At 40.3% G+C, this 19671-nt stretch overlaps 4 protein-coding genes across 26 annotated transcripts in view; 2 read left to right on the top strand and 2 right to left on the bottom strand.

The window, feature by feature from the left end:
* Positions 1–208: 208 nt before the first annotated feature.
* Positions 209–3022, top strand: Naa60 (N-alpha-acetyltransferase 60). Of its 3 annotated transcripts, XM_017077732.4 has the most exons (6): positions 211–894; positions 1158–1278; positions 1342–1506; positions 1570–1790; positions 1863–1973; positions 2072–3022. In XM_017077732.4, exons 1-6 carry the CDS (start codon positions 878–880, stop codon positions 2202–2204), a joined length of 768 nt encoding a protein of 255 aa, XP_016933221.1. In that variant the 5' UTR covers positions 211–877; the 3' UTR covers positions 2205–3022. The 3 variants fall into 3 exon arrangements, with proteins under 3 accessions (XP_016933220.1, XP_016933221.1, XP_065720595.2); XM_017077731.4 differs by having other exon boundaries at positions 209–894; positions 1342–1790; XM_065864523.2 differs by having other exon boundaries at positions 212–894; positions 1342–1790; positions 1863–2196.
* Positions 3023–3321: 299 nt separating this feature from the next.
* ATPsynB (ATP synthase subunit b, mitochondrial) lies at positions 3322–4921 on the top strand. The gene is made up of 3 exons (XM_036816467.3): positions 3322–3478; positions 3708–4036; positions 4424–4921. The coding sequence occupies exons 1-3, from the start codon at positions 3451–3453 to the stop codon at positions 4796–4798; spliced, it is 732 nt and encodes a 243-aa protein (XP_036672362.2). The 5' UTR covers positions 3322–3450; the 3' UTR covers positions 4799–4921.
* Positions 4922–5055: 134 nt separating this feature from the next.
* LOC108013037 (insulin-like growth factor-binding protein complex acid labile subunit) lies at positions 5056–7681 on the bottom strand. The gene is made up of 3 exons (XM_017078641.4): positions 7320–7681; positions 6653–7059; positions 5056–6200 (listed from the first exon to the last, which is right to left on the bottom strand). The coding sequence occupies exons 1-3, from the start codon at positions 7534–7536 to the stop codon at positions 5166–5168; spliced, it is 1659 nt and encodes a 552-aa protein (XP_016934130.3). The 5' UTR covers positions 7537–7681; the 3' UTR covers positions 5056–5165.
* A 347-nt stretch (positions 7682–8028) lies between these two features.
* Positions 8029–19671, bottom strand: part of LOC108013035 (serine-rich adhesin for platelets) — a 30845-nt gene continuing 19202 nt past the window's right edge. For 2 of the 21 annotated variants that reach the window (XM_065864514.2, XM_065864519.2), the window contains 6 exons: positions 12933–13341; positions 12263–12286; positions 11982–12149; positions 10949–11095; positions 10787–10860; positions 8029–8978 (listed from right to left, as the gene is read on the bottom strand). In XM_065864514.2, the coding sequence (XP_065720586.2) occupies positions 8450–8978; positions 10787–10860; positions 10949–11095; positions 11982–12149; positions 12263–12286; positions 12933–13341 (1351 nt within the window). In that variant the 3' untranslated portion in view covers positions 8029–8449. Of the gene's footprint in view, positions 8979–9447; positions 9726–10786; positions 10861–10948; positions 11096–11981; positions 12150–12262; positions 12287–12932; positions 13342–19671 lie in introns of those variants that run through there. The other 19 variants (XM_065864517.2, XM_065864520.2, XM_017078627.4 and 16 more) reach the window with 17 other exon arrangements.

Raw genomic sequence — 19671 nt, 5'->3', positions numbered from 1 at the left:
ATATTTTAAACATTTTTAATAAAAAGTGTTAGTAATTGATCGATGTTGATGAATCTATTTCCTTGGGAATTCATCAATGATTCATTAACCAAAACGAAGACCAAATTGTAAATCCCAATTGGAATATATAGTCCCATTCACTTGAAAACCTCCGATATATCGATACTATCGCGAGTTCCTGGCCCACCCCCACCAATCGGATTGTTCGCAAGGTGCAGCTACGGTCACACTAACCCACTGCTGATTTGTTTTCATTATTTCTTTTGGCTTGGCGAATAAATTGGGACAAATGAGGCATCATTGCGGGCGATGCGAATTGTGACCAGCGGGCAGCAGCAGCGGCATGCGACACCGTCACCGACACCAGCGAAGCAGCACCACCTGGCCAGCGTCGTAAGGGATTCCCCGGATAGCGAGCGACGGATACGGATACGGAAACCCGAGACCCAAAACCAAAACCAAAATTAAAACCAAAACTGAAACGGAAAGCGGAGCACCCGCAGTCGAGCAAGTGGTTCCTACATGTCCCCCATCCCTCGCACCCTCTGATCCGCACAACGACACCCCCCTCCAATCCACTTGGCCGCTCCACCTCAATGTAAATTTTAATTGAAGCCAATTGAGCGCACACACCCGAAAACACGCACCAAAAACCAAGCCGTAATCAAACCGAAACCCTCGACCGGAGAAGGCTCCGCTGGACAAGATTCCGCACTTAACCTGTTCAGGCGACGGCGGCGGTGGTGGCGTTGGTGGTGCAATAAATGGACATAATTGCTCTAATTGGACAGAGCAGCAGCAGCAGCAGACGCAGCAGCAGTGGCAGTGGGATCGTCAGTGGGATCAGAGGAGCACCATCACCCCCCCGGGCAATAGGATGGCACAATTCACACTGTGAGTATACGTAGTAGTACATATATGTATCTTTTTGGTTATCAGTCGGCTAAGGGGGCTGCAGCACATGGATTTCCTGCTTTTACTTCGGTACCCGTCCCCTGTCAATGGGAGCTTTTGTTTATCTATTGACGGCGCTTGGCGGTATTATGCAAGGGAATTCGCTGACTCGGTTTCGGGTGTTTGGGTGTTTGGGTGCCGGGTACTGGGGGACTAACACATTTAGATCATGGAGCATTATCATACCATTACGAGCATTGCAGCTACAACAAACACAGTGCGCCGCCCAGTAGCGATAGTACGCGCGTGGACTGCGATCATGTACCGCTGTGCTCCATTAACGACGTGCAGCTAAGGTTCCTGGTGCCCGACGATCTGACGGAGGTGAGTATATATCTAACAGATGATAATCTCCCCCTATATATCCGTTTGATAAACCACCTTCAGGTGCGCCAGCTGTGCCAAGAATGGTTTCCAATCGACTATCCACTATCATGGTATGAGGATATTACCTCAAGCACGCGCTTCTTTGCGCTGGCAGCTGTATATAATCTGGCCATAATTGGTTTAATCGTTGCCGAAATCAAACCCTATCGAAATGTCAACAAGGAGGTAATAGCCAATATGAGTGATAGTGATGAGTTGTACACCAGGCTGAGCGGTTTTCCAATGCAGGACAAGGGCATCCTGCCGGACTCGATGGGCCGTTCCGCCGACGTTGGCTACATACTCTCGCTGGGCGTCCATCGTTCGCATCGACGCAATGGCATCGGATCGCTGCTGCTGGACGCGCTTATGAACCACCTGACGACGGCCGAGCGGCATTCGGTGAAGGCGATCTTCCTGCACACGCTGACCACCAACCAACCTGCCATATTTTTCTACGAGAAGAGAAGGTATCTGGGAGGGGTTTTCCCCATTGCGTGTCCTTGTGCTATTAATCGAGCTTCCCACTTTGCCCCTTTCAGATTCACGCTACACTCATTCCTGCCCTACTACTACAATATACGGGGCAAGGGCAAGGACGGATTCACCTATGTGAATTACATAAATGGCGGTCATCCACCCTGGACACTATTATATCCTTTTTCAAAATGCCTCTATGGCCTGGGCCTTCTAGCTTTTCTCTTTATGATTTCGCTGTACTTTTGGTTGCCCTCTTAACTCTCTACCGCACAGATCACATCAAGCACTATGCGTCAAAGGTACGGCACACCAGCAGCCTGTGTGCCTGGGTGACCGGTCGCGTCCAGCTGGTGGTTCGGTGGTTCTATCACAAGCTGCTCACCCGCTTTAACTTCATCGAGTGAATCGCGACGAGGCGGATCCTTCCGAGAGACACACAAGCACTTCGTCGGTGATGATAGCTGTTGCCGCCGCATTATGTCATCCCGTCGAGCATAGACAAACAAACAGCAACATTAATAGGTCCACCTGCACCCACTCACCATACAGACACACCTTCATTATAAATGTTAGGCAATACCTCCGCAGAATCATTACGTTTTTATACCGAAAGAAAGAGAAAAGGAGAAAAAGAGATCTATCAAGGAACAACGTCAAAAGGCATAAGTTGAAAATTGTATAATAATTCGATAAGTGTATTATTACGTTTAAAGAGATATCTATCTGTTCACCGCTGTAAATAGTCTTACGATGTTTTGTTTGAACTGCTGTAACCGAGTGATTTGGAATAATCCCCTTCTATTTAATGTAGCCCTTTTTTGTATGTATGTTTTTTTAACTTTTAAGTTCCACGCACAAGAAAGTCATTTAGTTTAGCGAGAACCAACAACAAAGATGCTCATGCTTTAATGCTTATTTTATGAAATCTGCACGTAAATAGCTTTGAACTGAGAAACGAATTAATGTTATATGGCAAAAAACCAGTTGAATACCCAACCACGAAAACGATAACCATTTAAAAATCAAACTCTGTTCGCTGTTTCTATAGTATTTTGTAAAAGTATTTTAATGCATATTGTTTCGCAGCTAATTCTGATTACTTTAGGCACAATTTATCTAGCAAATTGTAATATTTTATAAAATAAAAACTTGTAAAGTTAAAGACAAGATTTTTTTTTACTTTAATCCTAAGAATAAAGTCTAAAGTTCATATTACACGATATTACAATTTGGCTGTCACAATGGATTTTAATTTATACTACTTATAGCTAAACAGATTTAAATCAAAACCTTTTTTAACAACTTAGGGATACACTTTAATGTTTTAAAACTGTAATTTATTTGCAAAATAGTGAAAACTGCCAAACACTTGATTATTTAACATTACAAACTTTAAAGTTAAGTTCAAAACGAAAATTGTTTAAGAAAGTTAAAGATAAAAATAAAAGTTATAAAGCAACATAATTTGTTTATTATATATAATTTTTAAAGAAATTCAAAAAAAAAGTGCCCCTGGCCAGTGCTGTAAAACAGTGTTGCAGAGTGCTAAGCTAACAGCTGATCTGGCAACGCTGTCTTAACCTGTCACTATTGTGAACTAGCAACTTCGGGTCAATTTAGTAGCATAAATTCGTCGCAACTGCCTGGAAAATGTTCTCGAGAGCCGCTCTTCTAACAGGTAAAACCCCAAAAACCGTGCAAAAAGCTGGCCGGATATTCGGCAAGCCCTAAACAAACAATGGCATCGAGCGAATCCGCCCGCAAATGACCGTGAAAATTGTTACGGCATTGCAAAAGTCGTCGGACATCGTGGTTTATGTAATCACCCATTCGCAGTGTATACGTCAAAAAAAGCATAATTTTCGCAAATCAGAGGTAAAACTAATGGTGGCGATGTGCATTTACAGCCCAGCGCCCCTTGGCGGTGGCCGCCACCCGGACGGCCTCCGCTGCCGCCGCTCCCGGCGGAGCCATCGAGCGCCGCCAGCGCCCCGAGCATCCCGGCAAGGTCCGTCTGGGCTTCCTGCCCGAGGAGTGGTTCCAGTTCTTCTACAACAAGACTGGCGTCACCGGTCCCTACACCTTCGGCGTGGGCCTGATCACCTACCTGTGCTCCAAGGAGATCTACGTCATGGAGCACGAGTACTACAGCGGGCTGTCCCTCGGCATCATGGCCGTCATCGCCGTCAAGAAGCTCGGCCCAGTCATCGCCAAGTGGGCTGATGGCGAGATCGATGTAAGTACAACTTAGAAAGCCAGCTTGAAGAATGGATTCCTTTTTTGAAGATGATCTCTGATATGTGTGGATAATATTTAGTTAAACCACAAGAAGTATACTTTACTTAAAGCCGCTTTTTTGTCCTCATCTTTAACTAAAAGTAGGTTTTAAACCTAGAATATGTAGTTTAGCCCAGTGAAACGTTTTAGCAGACTTCTTTAGACAACGTAAATATCCCTTTAAAAATAACTTTAAACCAATCTTTTAAAATTAAATCAAGTTTTTAATCTTGGTTTGTTATTTTTCGACTAAAAAACGGAGTAACTTAATTAACAAATTCATAAGCTCTCTTAAACCTTCAATAAATTTCAGAAACCAGTACTAATAATTCCTGTTTTCCCACAGAAAATCGAATCCGAGTGGAAGGAAGGCCGCGAGGCTGAGCTGAAGGTCCTCTCCGATGCCATCGAGGCCGAGAAGAAGGAGCAGTGGCGCGCCGACGGTGCCCTGCTGCTGATGGAGGCCAAGAAGGAGAACATTGCATTGCAGTTGGAGGCCGCTTTCCGTGAGCGCGCCATGAATGTCTACTCGGAGGTCAAGCGCCGTCTCGACTACCAGGTGGAGTGCCGCCATGTCGAGCGTCGTCTTAGCCAGAAGCACATGGTCAACTGGATCACCAAAAACGTGCTGGCCAGCATCTCGCCCCAGCAGGAGAAGGAGACCCTCAACAAGTGCATCGCCGATCTGAGCGCCCTCGCCCTGCGCGTCAAGTCTGCCTAAACGATTTGAGTTTTAGTTGTTTAATTTGTAAATTAAAACCCATTCGAGACGCTGGAAACATGAATATGCCTGCAAGATGATAAAATCGATCCAATATATCTTCAAAATGTCCGTGTCTGAAAAGATCTTTTTGTGCAATTTTGCGTTATATTTAAAATGTTTTGTTTAATCTTAAGACGGCTTTTTTTTATCACTTTGATGGTGTAGCATATCGTAAGGCTGAAGAGGTGGAATGATAAATCGGTATCTTTTAGGGTTTCTAAAATTTGGCACCTTTTTATTGAGGAAAAGTGTTAGGAGTACAATGAACCTTAAAACTAATTTAGTTGCAAAGTGTAGTTGTTTCGAAAAGTCAATCATACACCTATCAGTCTTGTGCTGCACTGGCATCGTCATCGAAGGCATCCGCCTCCACCTGCTCTCCCTGGAAATCGCCCAGGATTCCCAGGCGGCGTACAGCTTGGATATTTTGGATACAGTGGTCCACATTGGTCACTATGCAAAGGGGTCGTTCACCCTTATAGTAAGCCGTATTATCGCGCAGATAGACAACATCCCTAGTGGCCAGCCAGTGTTGCAGCTTTACGAAACAAGGACACTGCCAAGGATTACCTTCGATGGCCACGCGTTTTAGGTTCGGGAAACTCACATTCACCTTGGACAGAAAAGTGAGGCGATTGTTATCTACCAGGATCTCCTGGACGCTACTAAGGCTCTCCAGCACATCCAGACTGATCTCCTCCAGCAAGTTGTGACCTAAGTGCAACTTCTGGAGACGCCGCATGGGTGCAAACATTCGCACATCCAAGGACTTCAGTTCGTTGTGACCCAGTTTTAGGTACTCCAAAAATGGTAGCGATGAGAAGGCCAGTGGATGAAGGTGCTTCATATGATTGCCATTTAAGTTGAGCCTGCGCATGCGTGGCAAGGTGTTGCTGCCAAAGATCTGCTCTTCGAGGAACTCCAGGTTATTGTAGGACAGATCCAAGGTGTCCAGGTTCAGCAGGGCAGCAAAGGTACTCGACTTGATCTCCAGGATTGCATTATACTGCAGATACAGCTTTCGTAGCGCTCCCAAACCCACAAAGTGACCGGGATTTAGGCTGGCTATGCTATTCCGGGATACATCTAGCATTTGTAGTCTGGCCAGCACTCGGAATTGGTAGTCGAACAGGAGGCGGATGCGATTTCCGGACAGATCCAGTTGTTGCAGATGCAGCACAAAGTTCTGCACCGCTCCAAAGACATTGGGACGCAGTGCATCGATGGCGTTTCGGGAGAGGTTCAGTACTCGCAGCTGGGAGAGTGGCTGAAAGGTTTCCTGGCCAATGGTGTTCAGCCTGTTCCCGCTGAGCTGCAGGTCCAAAAGACCGTGGAGTCCACGAAAGGCGTTCACATCCAACTGAAAGAAAGAATTTATATTTTAAATTTGCAGTCCCGCTTTTTTCCCCAGATTAAACATCATTAAAAGTTGTTTGCAAACTTATTTTTAAGAGTGATGTTTGCAAATATTTTGATCAGCTTTAAAATTAGAAACAATTTTCTCATTCTCTCTCAAATTTTACTATTGTCATATATAGTTTTTCAATTAATAATGTTTGCTTCAATGGATAAACAAGAAATATTCAACAGATATTTTACAACCCGGCTAAAAGGCATAGATCACCACGATCAATTTAAAATCTGATATGTAAATCTGACTAGCAAACAGTAAACATTAAAGTTCGTTGCGGTTAACTGATATCAAAATAAAGGTGATATGATCAATAGATTCCGGCTGATCCCACACAATGTATATTAAAACACATTTTTAAACCATTTTTTTTAGAACATTTTTTTTAAGAATCAACTCACCTGAGCCAGTTGATTGTTATTTAAAATCAATTCCTGTAATTGCGGACAGACTCCAAAAGTGGCATTTACCAGGCGATTGTGGCCCAGTTCCAGGCGATTGAGCAGCGGCATATGGGGTAGATCGCATTGCTTCAGGGCATTATGCGAAAAATTCGCATAAATCAACTTCCTCAGGTTGCCAAAAAAGTCCCGGTCCAGAAGTTCCATTTGATTGTGACTAAAATCGATCCGCTGGAGGGCTGACTCAACCGCAAAGTGGTTTCCCTTTATGTCAACGAGACCACAGCCACTGAGGTTCAGGTACCGCAGATTGGGTAGGATGGCAAAGCCGCTGGTATGAAGGTTTATGGGAGCTGCTGCTGTTAAATCCAGTTCCACTAGGTTGGCCAAATGATCTGCATTCTCCCCTGAAGGGATTTGACACGGTTTAAGGATAAATACATTTGAGGAAAAACCATTTTTTGAAAGGGAGAGGGGAATTATATACAATTTGTTTCTGTTATTTGTTGTCTTTAATGGGAAGCTTGGTAATATAATAGCATTAATCTTCAGTTTTAGGTCTTCCTCTTTTCCCAATATTACTTGCAAAGTTTTATCAAATTACTAATTGTGAAAAAATGTTTAGTTTTTCCCTGACTTTTAACCTCTCCCTATAACCAGAGCTTACCTGATCCCACCTCCAGTTCCGTTTGCACATTCCTTATAGAGAGGGTGTGCCAGTTTTCCGCTCCCAAATCCACCAGATCCTGCAGGGAAGCGATTTCATTGCACTGGAAGTTCCGCCAACCAATGGGCTGGCAGAGATCGGCTCCATTCAGAAAGGGAAATCCCCCGCAGAAGAGCCCCAGAAAAACCAACAGAACCCTATTTGCAGTCGGCAACATTCCTGCTCCAGAGTTCGGTCTCAACTGAGGATCCGCGAACGAACGCAGAATGCGAATGAAAATGCAAATCCAGTTTGCAAAGAGGGGAGTGTTCGGGGGTTCACTATACAGAAGTCCAAGCCGGTTTGGGGCGTCATCAATGGGATCTTGGCTAGGGGCCGGCCACTCAACAGCTGTGAAATGCCTCCAAATCAAACACACACTTGTTTATCTTTCTCTATTGATAGGTACTTTCTATAACTCTTTAATAGTGGTTTACATACAGTATACGTTATATAATATCGGTTAATTACTTGACGCGCGATTATTGTGCTCTTGGAGAAAAAATATTATGTTTTGATTTTATAGATTTATGGTCTAGACATCTATCATAGCTCATATTATACAAATTACAGGAAAATGAAGCCAAGAAAAACTCACTAACTTAGACTAAAACTTAGAAAGAAAACAAGTAACAATCAAAAATTATCTATAATCTATTTTAGATTATACATATTTGAAGAGTATGCACAATTTTTCGATTTGTGCTTATGGGTATTTTAAGTTGGAGGCTCTTGAAAATGCTCAGATTGACGGATATTATATATCTGGCTAACAAATTATCATCTGGAAGCCAAAACTAAGCCAGAAAAAGACGATTAAATTTAGTCTAACATTATATTGAAGCAATGGATATACGTACATACATATATGGAGATATTTAAAGTACATTCCTTACAAGCAAATATATTTTACTAAACTGCTTTTCAAGAGCTCTTGGCTAAGATGCAAATATATATGTGGCTTACATTAATTAAGATCTTGTACTAGGTCTATTTTCACATTGATGGATTCTGTTTTTAGAGCGTTTCCCAGAAGACTTGCGACGGCAAATACGATGTTTTTTTTTGATAACTGAAAACTGGTATCTAGATCAGACTATAGTTACGGTTGGGTTTGTCATCTTGTTGCTGTTGTACAACGGCTGATAATGGGCACTCGATCCGTTCTTAACACTCTGACAGCCATTGGGATAGCGCATTTTGACCACGTTTGGATTTTGGGCTAGGGAAGATGTTGATGAGGAGGAGGACGTTGACGAGGATAGCGAACCGGTTGATGACTTATTTTGCAGAGGCAGTGCCTCCCCGATAAGGGTTATCCTTACGGGCTTATAGGCATTGCCATTGGGCATGGTCGGCGGGGTATCCCATCCAATGGAGGAACGTCTTGGAGTATCCGGAAAAGCAGCCGCCAGCTGCTGATTATAATTGGTCAGCGTGGTGGAGATTATGGTGTGCCGGCGGGTCTGGCTGAGAGCTGGACAGGATTTCTCCTGCTGCTTGTGCTCCTGGCTCTGGTTGCTCTGGTGGTGGCGGATTATTGTGGTGGCTGCCAGCGTGGAATCGTGCATGTGGAGCGTCGGAAAGTGTGTGGTATAACTGGTATATTCGGGCTTACTTCTGCGAACAGATAAACGAGGATTAGTGGGATGATCCAGGAAAATGTATTCATTTCTATAAAGGAACCATTAGCTTTGTCCATGCCATTAAAGATTAGTTTTATAGAGAAGATGGGAAGGACTTTCAGATATTCTCAATACGAAATTAAATTAAAATTCCTGATGGAAATATATTATGGAATATTTCTTTTAAAATTTAATATAAATTTACCGATTATAGATTTAAATCTTTAGGAATCTCCTATTGTAAATCGAGTTCAAGCCGCATAAATATCAAAAAAAGTCCCCAAGAACGTGGAAAAGCTGCGGCTGTCATTCAATAAGAATGTCTTATGATTCATGACTCATCTGAATCATCAAGGTTTTAATTTACTTTCGACCCATCCCATCTTCTCGACGTGTTCTCGGTTATTTTTTTAGTTTGCATTACCTTGGGACTCTATTTAATTGCCGCATGCAATTAAAACGTTTCACAAACAGTGTTAAATTTTCAGTGACAAATTAGTAACGTTCTTAAGCTTTAAGCTAGTAACTTAGATATCTTAGATATATATTAAAGCTTATGTAGGTATCGTTTAGTTAGAGGTCAGTAAATGCATTCGGGAACTTAGTTTCTCAAGTGCAAGAGTTACAATTATCCAAACAGTTATAGCTTAGGTGTAGTATACATATAAGATTGATGGCACAGAGCACAATGATGGCTAGGATGAAATCACAAAATAGTACCTGTTGCTCCCCAAATTGTAGTCTAAATGGCGGATTGTTAAAGATTAAAAAGATCGTGTGTATATTCCATGGAAGCATTACAGAGGCGGGTGTGGAAGAAATAGGAAATTTAGATGGGTTAATCGGGGCGAGATCTGGTCTATTGTTAGTCGATTTGAAAAAAAAAATGGCAAAGAAAATTCCACCTCCTGTTGCTGCTGCCAAAGAGAGCTGATGTTGCAGATTTCAGCTTTCAGCTCTAGCTACTGCAGAATCGGCCCTAATTAGACTGCTCCAATTGCAATTTGCTGCCATTAACGTCAAGAGCCGGCAAAAAGTGGCCAACTGATTTGCATGCCAGCGGAGCGTGAAGCCAGCTGAAACCGATTCCAGCAGCAACTGCCACCAGCAACTTGCAACTTGCAACACCAACTGGCCAGCAGCAACTACACACAGAAAACTTAACTACCTAGAAAAAAAACAACCAAAAAATTTTATAAATGGGTTTTGAAAAGTTCTATATAATTTATAACCTGACAGATACTTCGTTATCTTTAAAAAATAATTATTTACTGCTGCGATTACACCAAAATAAAATATTTTTAATATAATAAATCAAATTATATTGATAAAAGACAACAGACAAAATGACTATGAATTTTTCTAATCTATGTAATTAAATTAAGTTTGCTTGTGCCTTAGAATCTGAAGTTCAGTTCATAAAAAATGCATTTTCTATTTATAACTACATAGATATAGGGCTTATATTCCCAAATAAAAATATAATAATATTAAAATAAAATCACCAACAAATGAAAATGCAAATAAACTTCTTATGTTAATGCTAAAAAACTTTAAGATACCATTTTTCCCCTAGTGTATAAAAATTAACAAGCAGCAACAGGCGGCATCGTTTTGTATTAGTTTTGTTAGTTTGCGGCCGCGCAGCTGCGGTTGATGAAAAGCCCCCAAAATTACAACCAAGTATTACACAAAATTACCGAAACACATAAACAAAATGCAGAAAAAATACAGGTAAATAATGCAGTAAGGGGGTAACAAAGTATATGGCCGAAATTGAAACAAACATGAAAGTTTGCCTACCTGGACAAACCCTCCGCACCAATGGCAAGTGGTCGTGTCTGTGAAAGTGGAATCGGAATTGAAATAGTCGATAGCTTTCGGTTAGTCAATGTTGTGCAAACACATATGATCGGCAAGATATGTATATACTATATACACATGGCCCCAAAAGGCCCAACTTACCCGCTCCGTTTGGGTGGCCATGCTGATGAGCTCCTTGCCCGGATCCCCGCCAGATCCATTGGCGATCTTCTGCCTCTTCTCGGCCTCCAATTGCTCGATGAGATCACGCTGCAGGCGGATGGTGCGATCACGATCGTCCACTTGACCCTGGATGAGGAGGGGGATTGGACAAGGGGATATTGGATGGTGAGACCAGTGAGATCAGTAAATGTCAGTTCACTCTTGTGGAGCGAGCCATGAAAGGTCACTAGTGGTTATATCTAAGCCAGAGAGTGTGAAAATCATATCTATATAGGGGTAAAACGCTATCTTGGCTTAGTTTTTGCTTTTTAAGACAGTCATGCTTTGATTATTTTATACAAGTGCTTCGTTTTCTGATTTTCGAAATTAGGAAGCCATTTCTTTTTCCTCAATCAAAGCATAGTTTTTACACAACAGCTAAATATGAATATAACTCTTTTAACTATGTGTTATGTAAGTGTATTTCGATTTGTATGTAAAAAAAATGGATTATCAAAGGAGCAGATGAAATCATGTTTCTTTTCTTATAAAAAATGAAATATTAATAAAAAGGAATAGGTATTATCTAAAGTAAAATATACCCATAGTATATAGGGACTCCTTAAATTGTTACAGATTATAATCTGCCCTTTTGATTCACAGTGATCTTTTTTATCAGTATTTTTAGGGTTGTTGTATGATCTGTGTTCTATGGCAAGTCAAAGTGCAAAATTAACTTTTGATATAATACATATCAACACATGTATTTATATAAAATGAATATATTTTGTTTTCAAAGATAGATTTACAATAAGCATAGGTATAGTATTCTTCATGATTGGATATATTACATGCTAGGCTACATAGAGTAAAATTCTATGTATCTAATAAACATTAAGAAACAACAGCGAGAGTAAAAATGCGATAGAAAAGACTTGTCCTGCTCCGAATAGTTAGTTCGGTTTAGGTTGAGACCCAGTTTCTGTGTTCTCCCGGCTTACGAGCAAACGAAATGCAAAAAACGTGCAAATACCTGAAGGTAAACCACCTGTCTACGTAGATCCGATAGCTCCTGGAGCGGGTCCTCCGTCGTCGATGAGGTCAGACTGGCCAGATCGATGTCATTCAGCTGCTTGCTATCCAATCCGCAGGCGGCGAACAGCTGAACGTTGTCGTTCTCGAATGGATTGAGCGTTTCCGTCTGTGAATAGGTAATAAAAACCAGTAGGTTACTTTCCATTCATCACCAACTCCTACAGATATTGCCTTGGGCACAGATAAATAAATAAACTCGAACGTAAGACGGCGACGTACCCGCTTTAAATCAAAATCTGGCTCCTGGGAATTGTGCAAGTGAATGGTGATTGTGAGTGTGAGTGATGGGTGGTATGCCATGGAAATGTAAGGAAAGAAAAGCGCTTTTGAAAGGAAAAACTATGATTGTACTTAAAAAAGTAATATCAGCATAATAAATAAAGGCTTAATATCTGAAATTTTATGACCAAAATTCAATTTATGGAGCATAAAAACATATGATAGAGGCGTTTTCAGGATATAAAACAGTCGGAAATCAAAACTGATACTATTAAATTGGTTGGTTTTTCATTATTTATTGATGATTATATTGAATATACTATAGTTTATTCGAACTATCAGATCAATTAATTTTTTTGCAAGATATCAAGGATGATACTTTAATAACAGTCTTAATAAATAAAACTCATTTGCCCATAGGCATTTGTAAATCTGAGATAAGGAAAACTTTCTCAAAAAATCATATTTTCGGTTCCTGAAATGTATTCCTATAAAAAGAACGTAGGTACAAATGGTATTTAAATTTTACGTTTTAAAAAAACTATATTTCTAAATTGCTGTCAAGCAAATTTAGATAAAATGGATAGAAAGAAAAAAGTTTTTAAATGTTAAAACAAAATATTATACCCATATTACGTATACGTTATCCATATTTTTAGCCACCTCTTACCTCCTGGAGTATTCGTCGCAGACGCAGCAGCTGCTTCTTGAACTGCAGCACATCCTGGATCATGGCATTGCGGAAGGACTTGTCATACAACATCAGATCGTCCGACGAGCTGTGCAGCTCGCCCCCGCACCTGTGGCCGGATGATCCGGATGCAGTAGCTCCTCCTGCTCCTCCACCCAATCCCAAGCCCAGGTGCTGCTGCTGCAGGTGACGCTGGCGGGGCAGACTGGCCGTTGAGCCGGACGATGTCCTTGAGTTGGCCGTGCTTCTCTTCCTGGCAGCAGCAGCTGCCGAAGCTCCTCCACTTCGGGTGGACCTCAAGCTATTATCCGAATCGTTTCCGGTGAGCTGTTGGTCCTGGAGACGCGAGCGGTTCAGCAATCTGGTGGCACGGGCCGGCAATTGGGCGCTGCAAAAGAAAGGGGGTTCAATTAGAATTTAATTAATTTACAATTAAGAAATATATTCATAATTAAATAGAAATATCCAAGAGTGCCTGAGATATGTTTCGTTGGCCTGCGGCGCACTGCTGGCCATATAGGTTGCATAGTGGTAATGGATATGCTGCTGTTTAATGGTCATCGGTGAGCTGGTTCGCTGGCTACTCCCCAGGAATCTATTCTCCGACGTCTTCAAGTCGGTCCGGACTCTTCGCACTCCACTGGGCGGAGATTTGCTCGCCTCCGACATCGCCTCAAGCTGACAAATCGAATTTCTTTTGGGTCGTTGCCTGGACCCTAGAGCTCCATGTTGTGGCTCTGCAAGAATGACACAATCGCGTCATGCGCAGACCATCAACAGCTGTGTGGAGACTTTGGAGAAAAATGTTGTGCGACCCCACTACACTTAAAGAATTTATATTGTTGAACATAAGAAATTTATTAAAAATACTTCAAAAGAAATTCTTGATAGGTGTTTCTTCGGAAGAGGTTACTAAGGACTTTTTAAAGTTTGCTTTAAAATTTATAATAACAAAAGTTCGATTTTATCCCAAATTCACCCAAAAACAAAGTTGAGACATAATGTTATCTATATTTCAAGACCGTTTGAGACTACTTTCGTCTCGACTTCAAGAACGTTTTCTTCTTATAAGTTGACAAAGGGAATATTTTCATTGGGATCACATGATATTGTCTCTTTTCCGTTCTCAGTTTCTGAGTTTAAGGACAATTGACATATAAAGAAACCACAAAATGTATGGATTTTAATATAATTGGAATACATCTGATATATAAGTTAAGATATTTAAGCTTAAGCAAATGAAATTTGCCAAGTGTAGGGGTGAGTTTTGCAATTATTTAGCCAGCCTCAATTAACGCGTTCGCAATGAAAGTGAAATGCCATTGATTAGGGCTGGCCAGAGGAGCCCCGACCGGCGGTTGTCAATGGGCAATTAAGATAGGTGAGCAGAATGGGAAGAATGAGGGGTCAGGTGGCGGAACAGGTAACCTGCACGACATGAATGCTGGAAATAAATCCACAGACGCGGCTGCCTTTCAGCTGAATGGTGAAAGTCAACTGTTGCGTGTTGCAGTCACCCAAAAATGCAGGGGGCTACAAAAAGAGGGATGAGGAGGAGGAGGGCTCTTACACATGCGCAGTGTTCAAAATTTTACGCCATATTTCAAAACAAACTGTTGAAAATCGTCTGTAAAGCAAACAAAAGGAAAAAATCATTCAAAGATAGTTAGCTCATTCGATTATTCACGGTTGTATCCAAAAGGTTAATGCCTAATGGATTTCGGGTCTTCTATAATACCCGCAATTATAGCGATATTTCGGTTAGTGGATCCATTACGACAAAGAAATTAATTCGAGCATCTCACGGATTTTTTGTGAGACTTTCCTCTGGTGAAGTTAATGATCGGAGTTCAGATGGTAAGTTCCAAGAGTAATTGGCCCCAGGGAACTGGCACGGCGGCAATTTGAATATTTGAATCTGCGAACTTTGTTTATGGTCGCATTAAGATGATCGCGAATCGCACGAAATGGACTGTGAACAATTTTCAGCTCATCTGGAGCGGCGATGAAAGTACGAAAATATGTTGTATTGTTCCGGAGTCCCCTTCTATTTTCACCGTTAGCTCGTCGGTGTTATAAAGGTTCTCAGCACTCTTTCATTTTAATTAATAATAAATTCCCTGCTGTGATGGTAGGAAAGATCGGAGATGTAGATAGAAATTGATTTATTTCCTGAGTAATTCAGACAATTTTATTTATTTTTCAATTTAGATGGTTTAATTGATAAGAAACCTGCCTTAAAATGATTTTTTTCATAATCAAATTTTAAACTATAATACAGGATCCTTTAACTTTGGAATGAATAACACTATTCCTATATTATTTCTTCTCATTTCCACTTTATTTATAAGATAAATACACAATAAACAGTTAATTAAACTGCATGTTTTTTTATTATAATTAAAAACTTGTACTGATTAACTTCTAATTAACCAATTTGGGTAATTCGCGAAACAACCAAACCGAAGCCAAAAGTTCAAATGGATTCACTCGACTGTTTCCAAACAAAAAGCAATTAAAGTGAACATTATGTCCAAACCATAAAACACAAAATACACTTTCCCAAATCCCACACACAACCATTCAGCTAGCAAAATTCCACATGTTTGTGAGTTTCGCACGCCAACTTTATGCGGTTTTTGTACTATGAATATGAATGCAGAAACCAGGCCCGAAGAGATCCGCCGAAATCAAAACAATGCGAGTACTTTGCACAACTCAATTCAGCGAAACTCGGCAGGCGGTAATGCCGGATATTTCGTACTCTAAACAAAAAACAAACCGATTGTCAGACGACAAAATGCCTGTCATTGCAACAAGTGCAGCAAATGGATTTATATCTATATACATATATGGCAATATCATCATGGGAGTAGAGAAGGGGGTAATTTAGGATTATGCATCACTATTACCGTGATTCACTCTGAGATATTGTCATTCCTTAAATATGAAAATGAGTCAAAGTATATATAATGGATTGAAAATTTAACGAAGGATCTACGGAAACTTGGATATCAAGAAAATTTCTGGAATTTATCAAATTACAAAATAACGCCTTTATCAGCATTATTGAATATCATAAAATATTCAATGATCTATATGATTTATAATATTTCAAAGCATTCATAATTTAAAAAATGTCCTATTTTTCTTACTTGGAAAATAGTAACACAGAACATAAATACATTGTTTTAAATATACTTATCTAACAGTCTCTCACACCTTCTTAAATAAACGTAAGTGCCATAGAGACCTATTTACAACGAAATTTGGAAATAAGATCTAGATATGTGAGTATAATGGTTTCGTATACGTGTTTATTATGTTACGTGATGAGAATTTAAGATCATCATTTCTTCTATTTCCGATGATAAGCTTTTCCGAAAAGTAAACAAAGAGCCCCTGAAGTTTGCCCCGTGGCTACGCACCTGCTTTTCAGCTACCTTTCTACACATTTAGTACAAATGTGTCTCATTTGTGACTCCACACGCGCCACTGCCAACGGCAACTGTCGCTAACTTGGCTCACTTGGTTTGGCTGCAGCTGCAACACACAGCACACAACAGTTAGCAGTCAACTACCAACAATGACAAGTAATCATAATCATATTGCGATCCATGGAGTTGAGGCGTTGACATGCACTACTCGAACTTCACTTCCCAACGGTACTTATCAATTTGTGCGGCAAAACGTCATTTGTCATAGAGTCGGAGACCTTTGGGGGCTGCACATATATGTGGTATAGTACCTATCTTTACATATATATATGTGTAGGAAGATATAGGAAGGGGAAGTGGAAATGGAAAGGCAGCTTCATTAGAGGCCCCGGGAAGGGGCGCGAGCTGCAAGCCACGCAAGTAATGGTAATAGTCATAAAAAAATAAAGAAATAACCAACATTCTCACACGGCCGCCTCTGATGAGAATCCGGTGTGTATCTCGCATGCCCAGAGTTCTACGTCCTCCACGCAGAGAAAAACTAGATCTTAGTCAAGAGATCAAAACTTTTTCAGATCATATTCTGGTATAATAATGTTAGAAACAACTATTCCTAGTTGCATTTAAGCACAAGCTAAGAGGCCAACATTTCAGATCATATTCTGATATATTCCAAGATGTAAAGGTTTTGAGTCTACATTCAATGGCACTAAAGCACAAGCTAAAGAATATATTATTTCAAATATGAATATGATATAGGTTCTTCTATATCTTTAAAGATAAGATCACTTCACCTCATGATAATAGGAAAATATTCGAACATAAGTATATAAAAAGTAAATTTTTTTAAGTGTGTGAGCCGAGGATGATGATCAACGATGGTTAAGATGGGGATATGCCCAGAGACAGTGTTTTGGGGCTGGGGAATTCGGAGTTGGGGAGCACTTTCGAGGCAGACAGGTAGATAGGAAGGTAGGCAGAGGCAGAGCCAACAGCAGAGGCAGCAGCAGTTATCTGTATCTGTATTTGCACTCGATGGTATGTTGGTAGTTTGTGTGGCAAACATTCTGTTGAATTATGCATGGCGATGGCGATGGAGATGGAGATGGGAACCCGTACTCGTACTCGTATCCGTAACCAAAACCTGAACGCGTCGCAAATGCAACTGAACTTGAAGTGGCTGAAAAGCCATAAAAGGGGCCACCTCGACCCCCGGATGCCCCTTTCTTTATGTGCCTGATATCTGTAATTGTTACGTTTATGGCATCAAATTCCAAAAGATTTTCCAAACGTTGCCTGCATTTGCATGTGACACACTTTTTAGCCCATTGTGTTGGGCCTACCCCTGCTCCCCTTCTTTTTTTTTTGCCCCCGGTTGCATATCGAATTACGCAAAGCTAAGAGCGGAAATCATCACCCACTTTGGCTACCACTTGGCTAAGGTTTCTGGGCTTTCTGTAGCTTCTGACTGCCTTTGTTAGCCCTGCCAGATTTTGCCAACAATTCGTTTCGTGAATACGCAATGTACTAAAGAACTCAACTACAGTCGTAAGTCAGTAATTCGGCCCAGAGTTTGTAACATAATAAAAAAAAAGATAGGACATTTTCTATATTTAAAATTTGACTATCAACATATTTTAACAAATAGTTTTAGCAACAGTAAGTGTAGTGCTTTTATAAAAATATCATTGTTATCTATTTATCCTAATAGTTCGTAGCATTCAAATTCAACTTTTATTTGAACCATGTTCCATAAATCGACTTACATTTTAGTTCTATGAACGATCAATTGAAGAAACTTTAATAATTAGGTGCTTAAGATATATTTGCTTAAGTGTTTCTTATCAAATGGTGCAAAGTTTTTTTTATGAGTGGTTATAAAATCATTTTAAAGATTATGAAGATAAATAAAGTCGCTATTGGAAATAAAATTTCATGAGTGAGGCACATAAAATGCTAAATTATTTTCTTTTTAAGATAAAGAAGCTTCATTTTTCGAATATTCATTTGATAGAAGTCCCACCGTACTTCTTCTACTCACTCGAATCTGCGGGTCTAGGCCAAATGCGAAATGTATCCCAGGCAAAACGCTCGTTTCATTGACACTTGTGCCCCGCGGCGTGTCTTTTGTTATGAAAGCTGGTGTTTCGTTGGCGTCGGCGTTGGACCGCCTATATGTATCTGTATCTGTATCCGAATCTGAAGCTTTGGATGGGCAGGTAGTATCTGTATCTGTGGCATGGAAGAGGCAACAGTGCGTATCACTGGAGGCGACGACTGCCTGCGGTCACTGGCTCTTGCTTTTGATTATTTTGGTTTTATATTTTGTTTCGGTTATTAACAACGCAATTTTATTGGTCTACGCAATAGCTCCCACGCGCTTTTTTGGAACAACGGCTCTTGCACAATTTTAGCAATCTACAATTGCCTTTATTGGCAGCGCTCTTTAAACCGATATTGCTGATGGAATGATATTGGATTACGAATATAATTTATTTTTGTATCGGGGAGCTAAACGCACAGCACTCATAAACCCAACCGCACGCTTTGAGATCTTGTTTAATACTGGAGCCGAAATCGAAGTTGGAGTGCTGATGGAGTGGTATGATATGGTAATGGAACATGACAGTGGTTTGGTAAGTGATGATCGGGGGATTACAAATTTACCTTGGGGGGACAAGTTTTAATGGATAAGAAAAGGAGACTTTTTTTATCAAAATTTCGTATTTTTAAACGAATACTGTGATTTTATATGTTTATTTTAAAATTAAATGAAAATTGAAAGTTTTTAGGAATGATTGACCCCTGCTCTCCATAGCTTCTAAAAAGTCCATTAAATTCTTAAAAAATAAAAAGATCAAATGAATTTGGGTTTGTATAATAAAATTTTAATGAAAATAGAAAGAGCTTTAGAGTAAATGCTTTTAGGCCCAGGTAACTATATCTTTTAAAGACAATTGTGCATTTAAGTAAAGAAAGAAACACAAAAATCCTACTAAATATAATAATATTTTAGTTGAATATTTTTTTTTTTGCCAAACATCTTAACTAATAAATGTAATAAAAATGTTTAAAAAAAGAGTAAAGATCTTAAGACAAGAATTAAGCAAAAAAGAACCATCTACATTTTGATTTAATTTTTCTCAATGTAAATATTTTAATAAGCAGGGTACCACTGTAATTGGTTGCTGTTGTTACCAATGTTTCGCTTCTCCAACGTTCCCGCCAGCAACAGCAACGGCAACAGCAACATCAGCAGCAGCAACACCGCTCACACCAGC

Source organism: Drosophila suzukii, chromosome 3 (assembly GCF_043229965.1).
Source record: "Drosophila suzukii chromosome 3, CBGP_Dsuzu_IsoJpt1.0, whole genome shotgun sequence".
Classification (NCBI taxonomy): Eukaryota; Metazoa; Arthropoda; class Insecta; order Diptera; family Drosophilidae; genus Drosophila; species Drosophila suzukii.
This window is presented reverse-complemented; position numbering and strand designations above follow the sequence as displayed.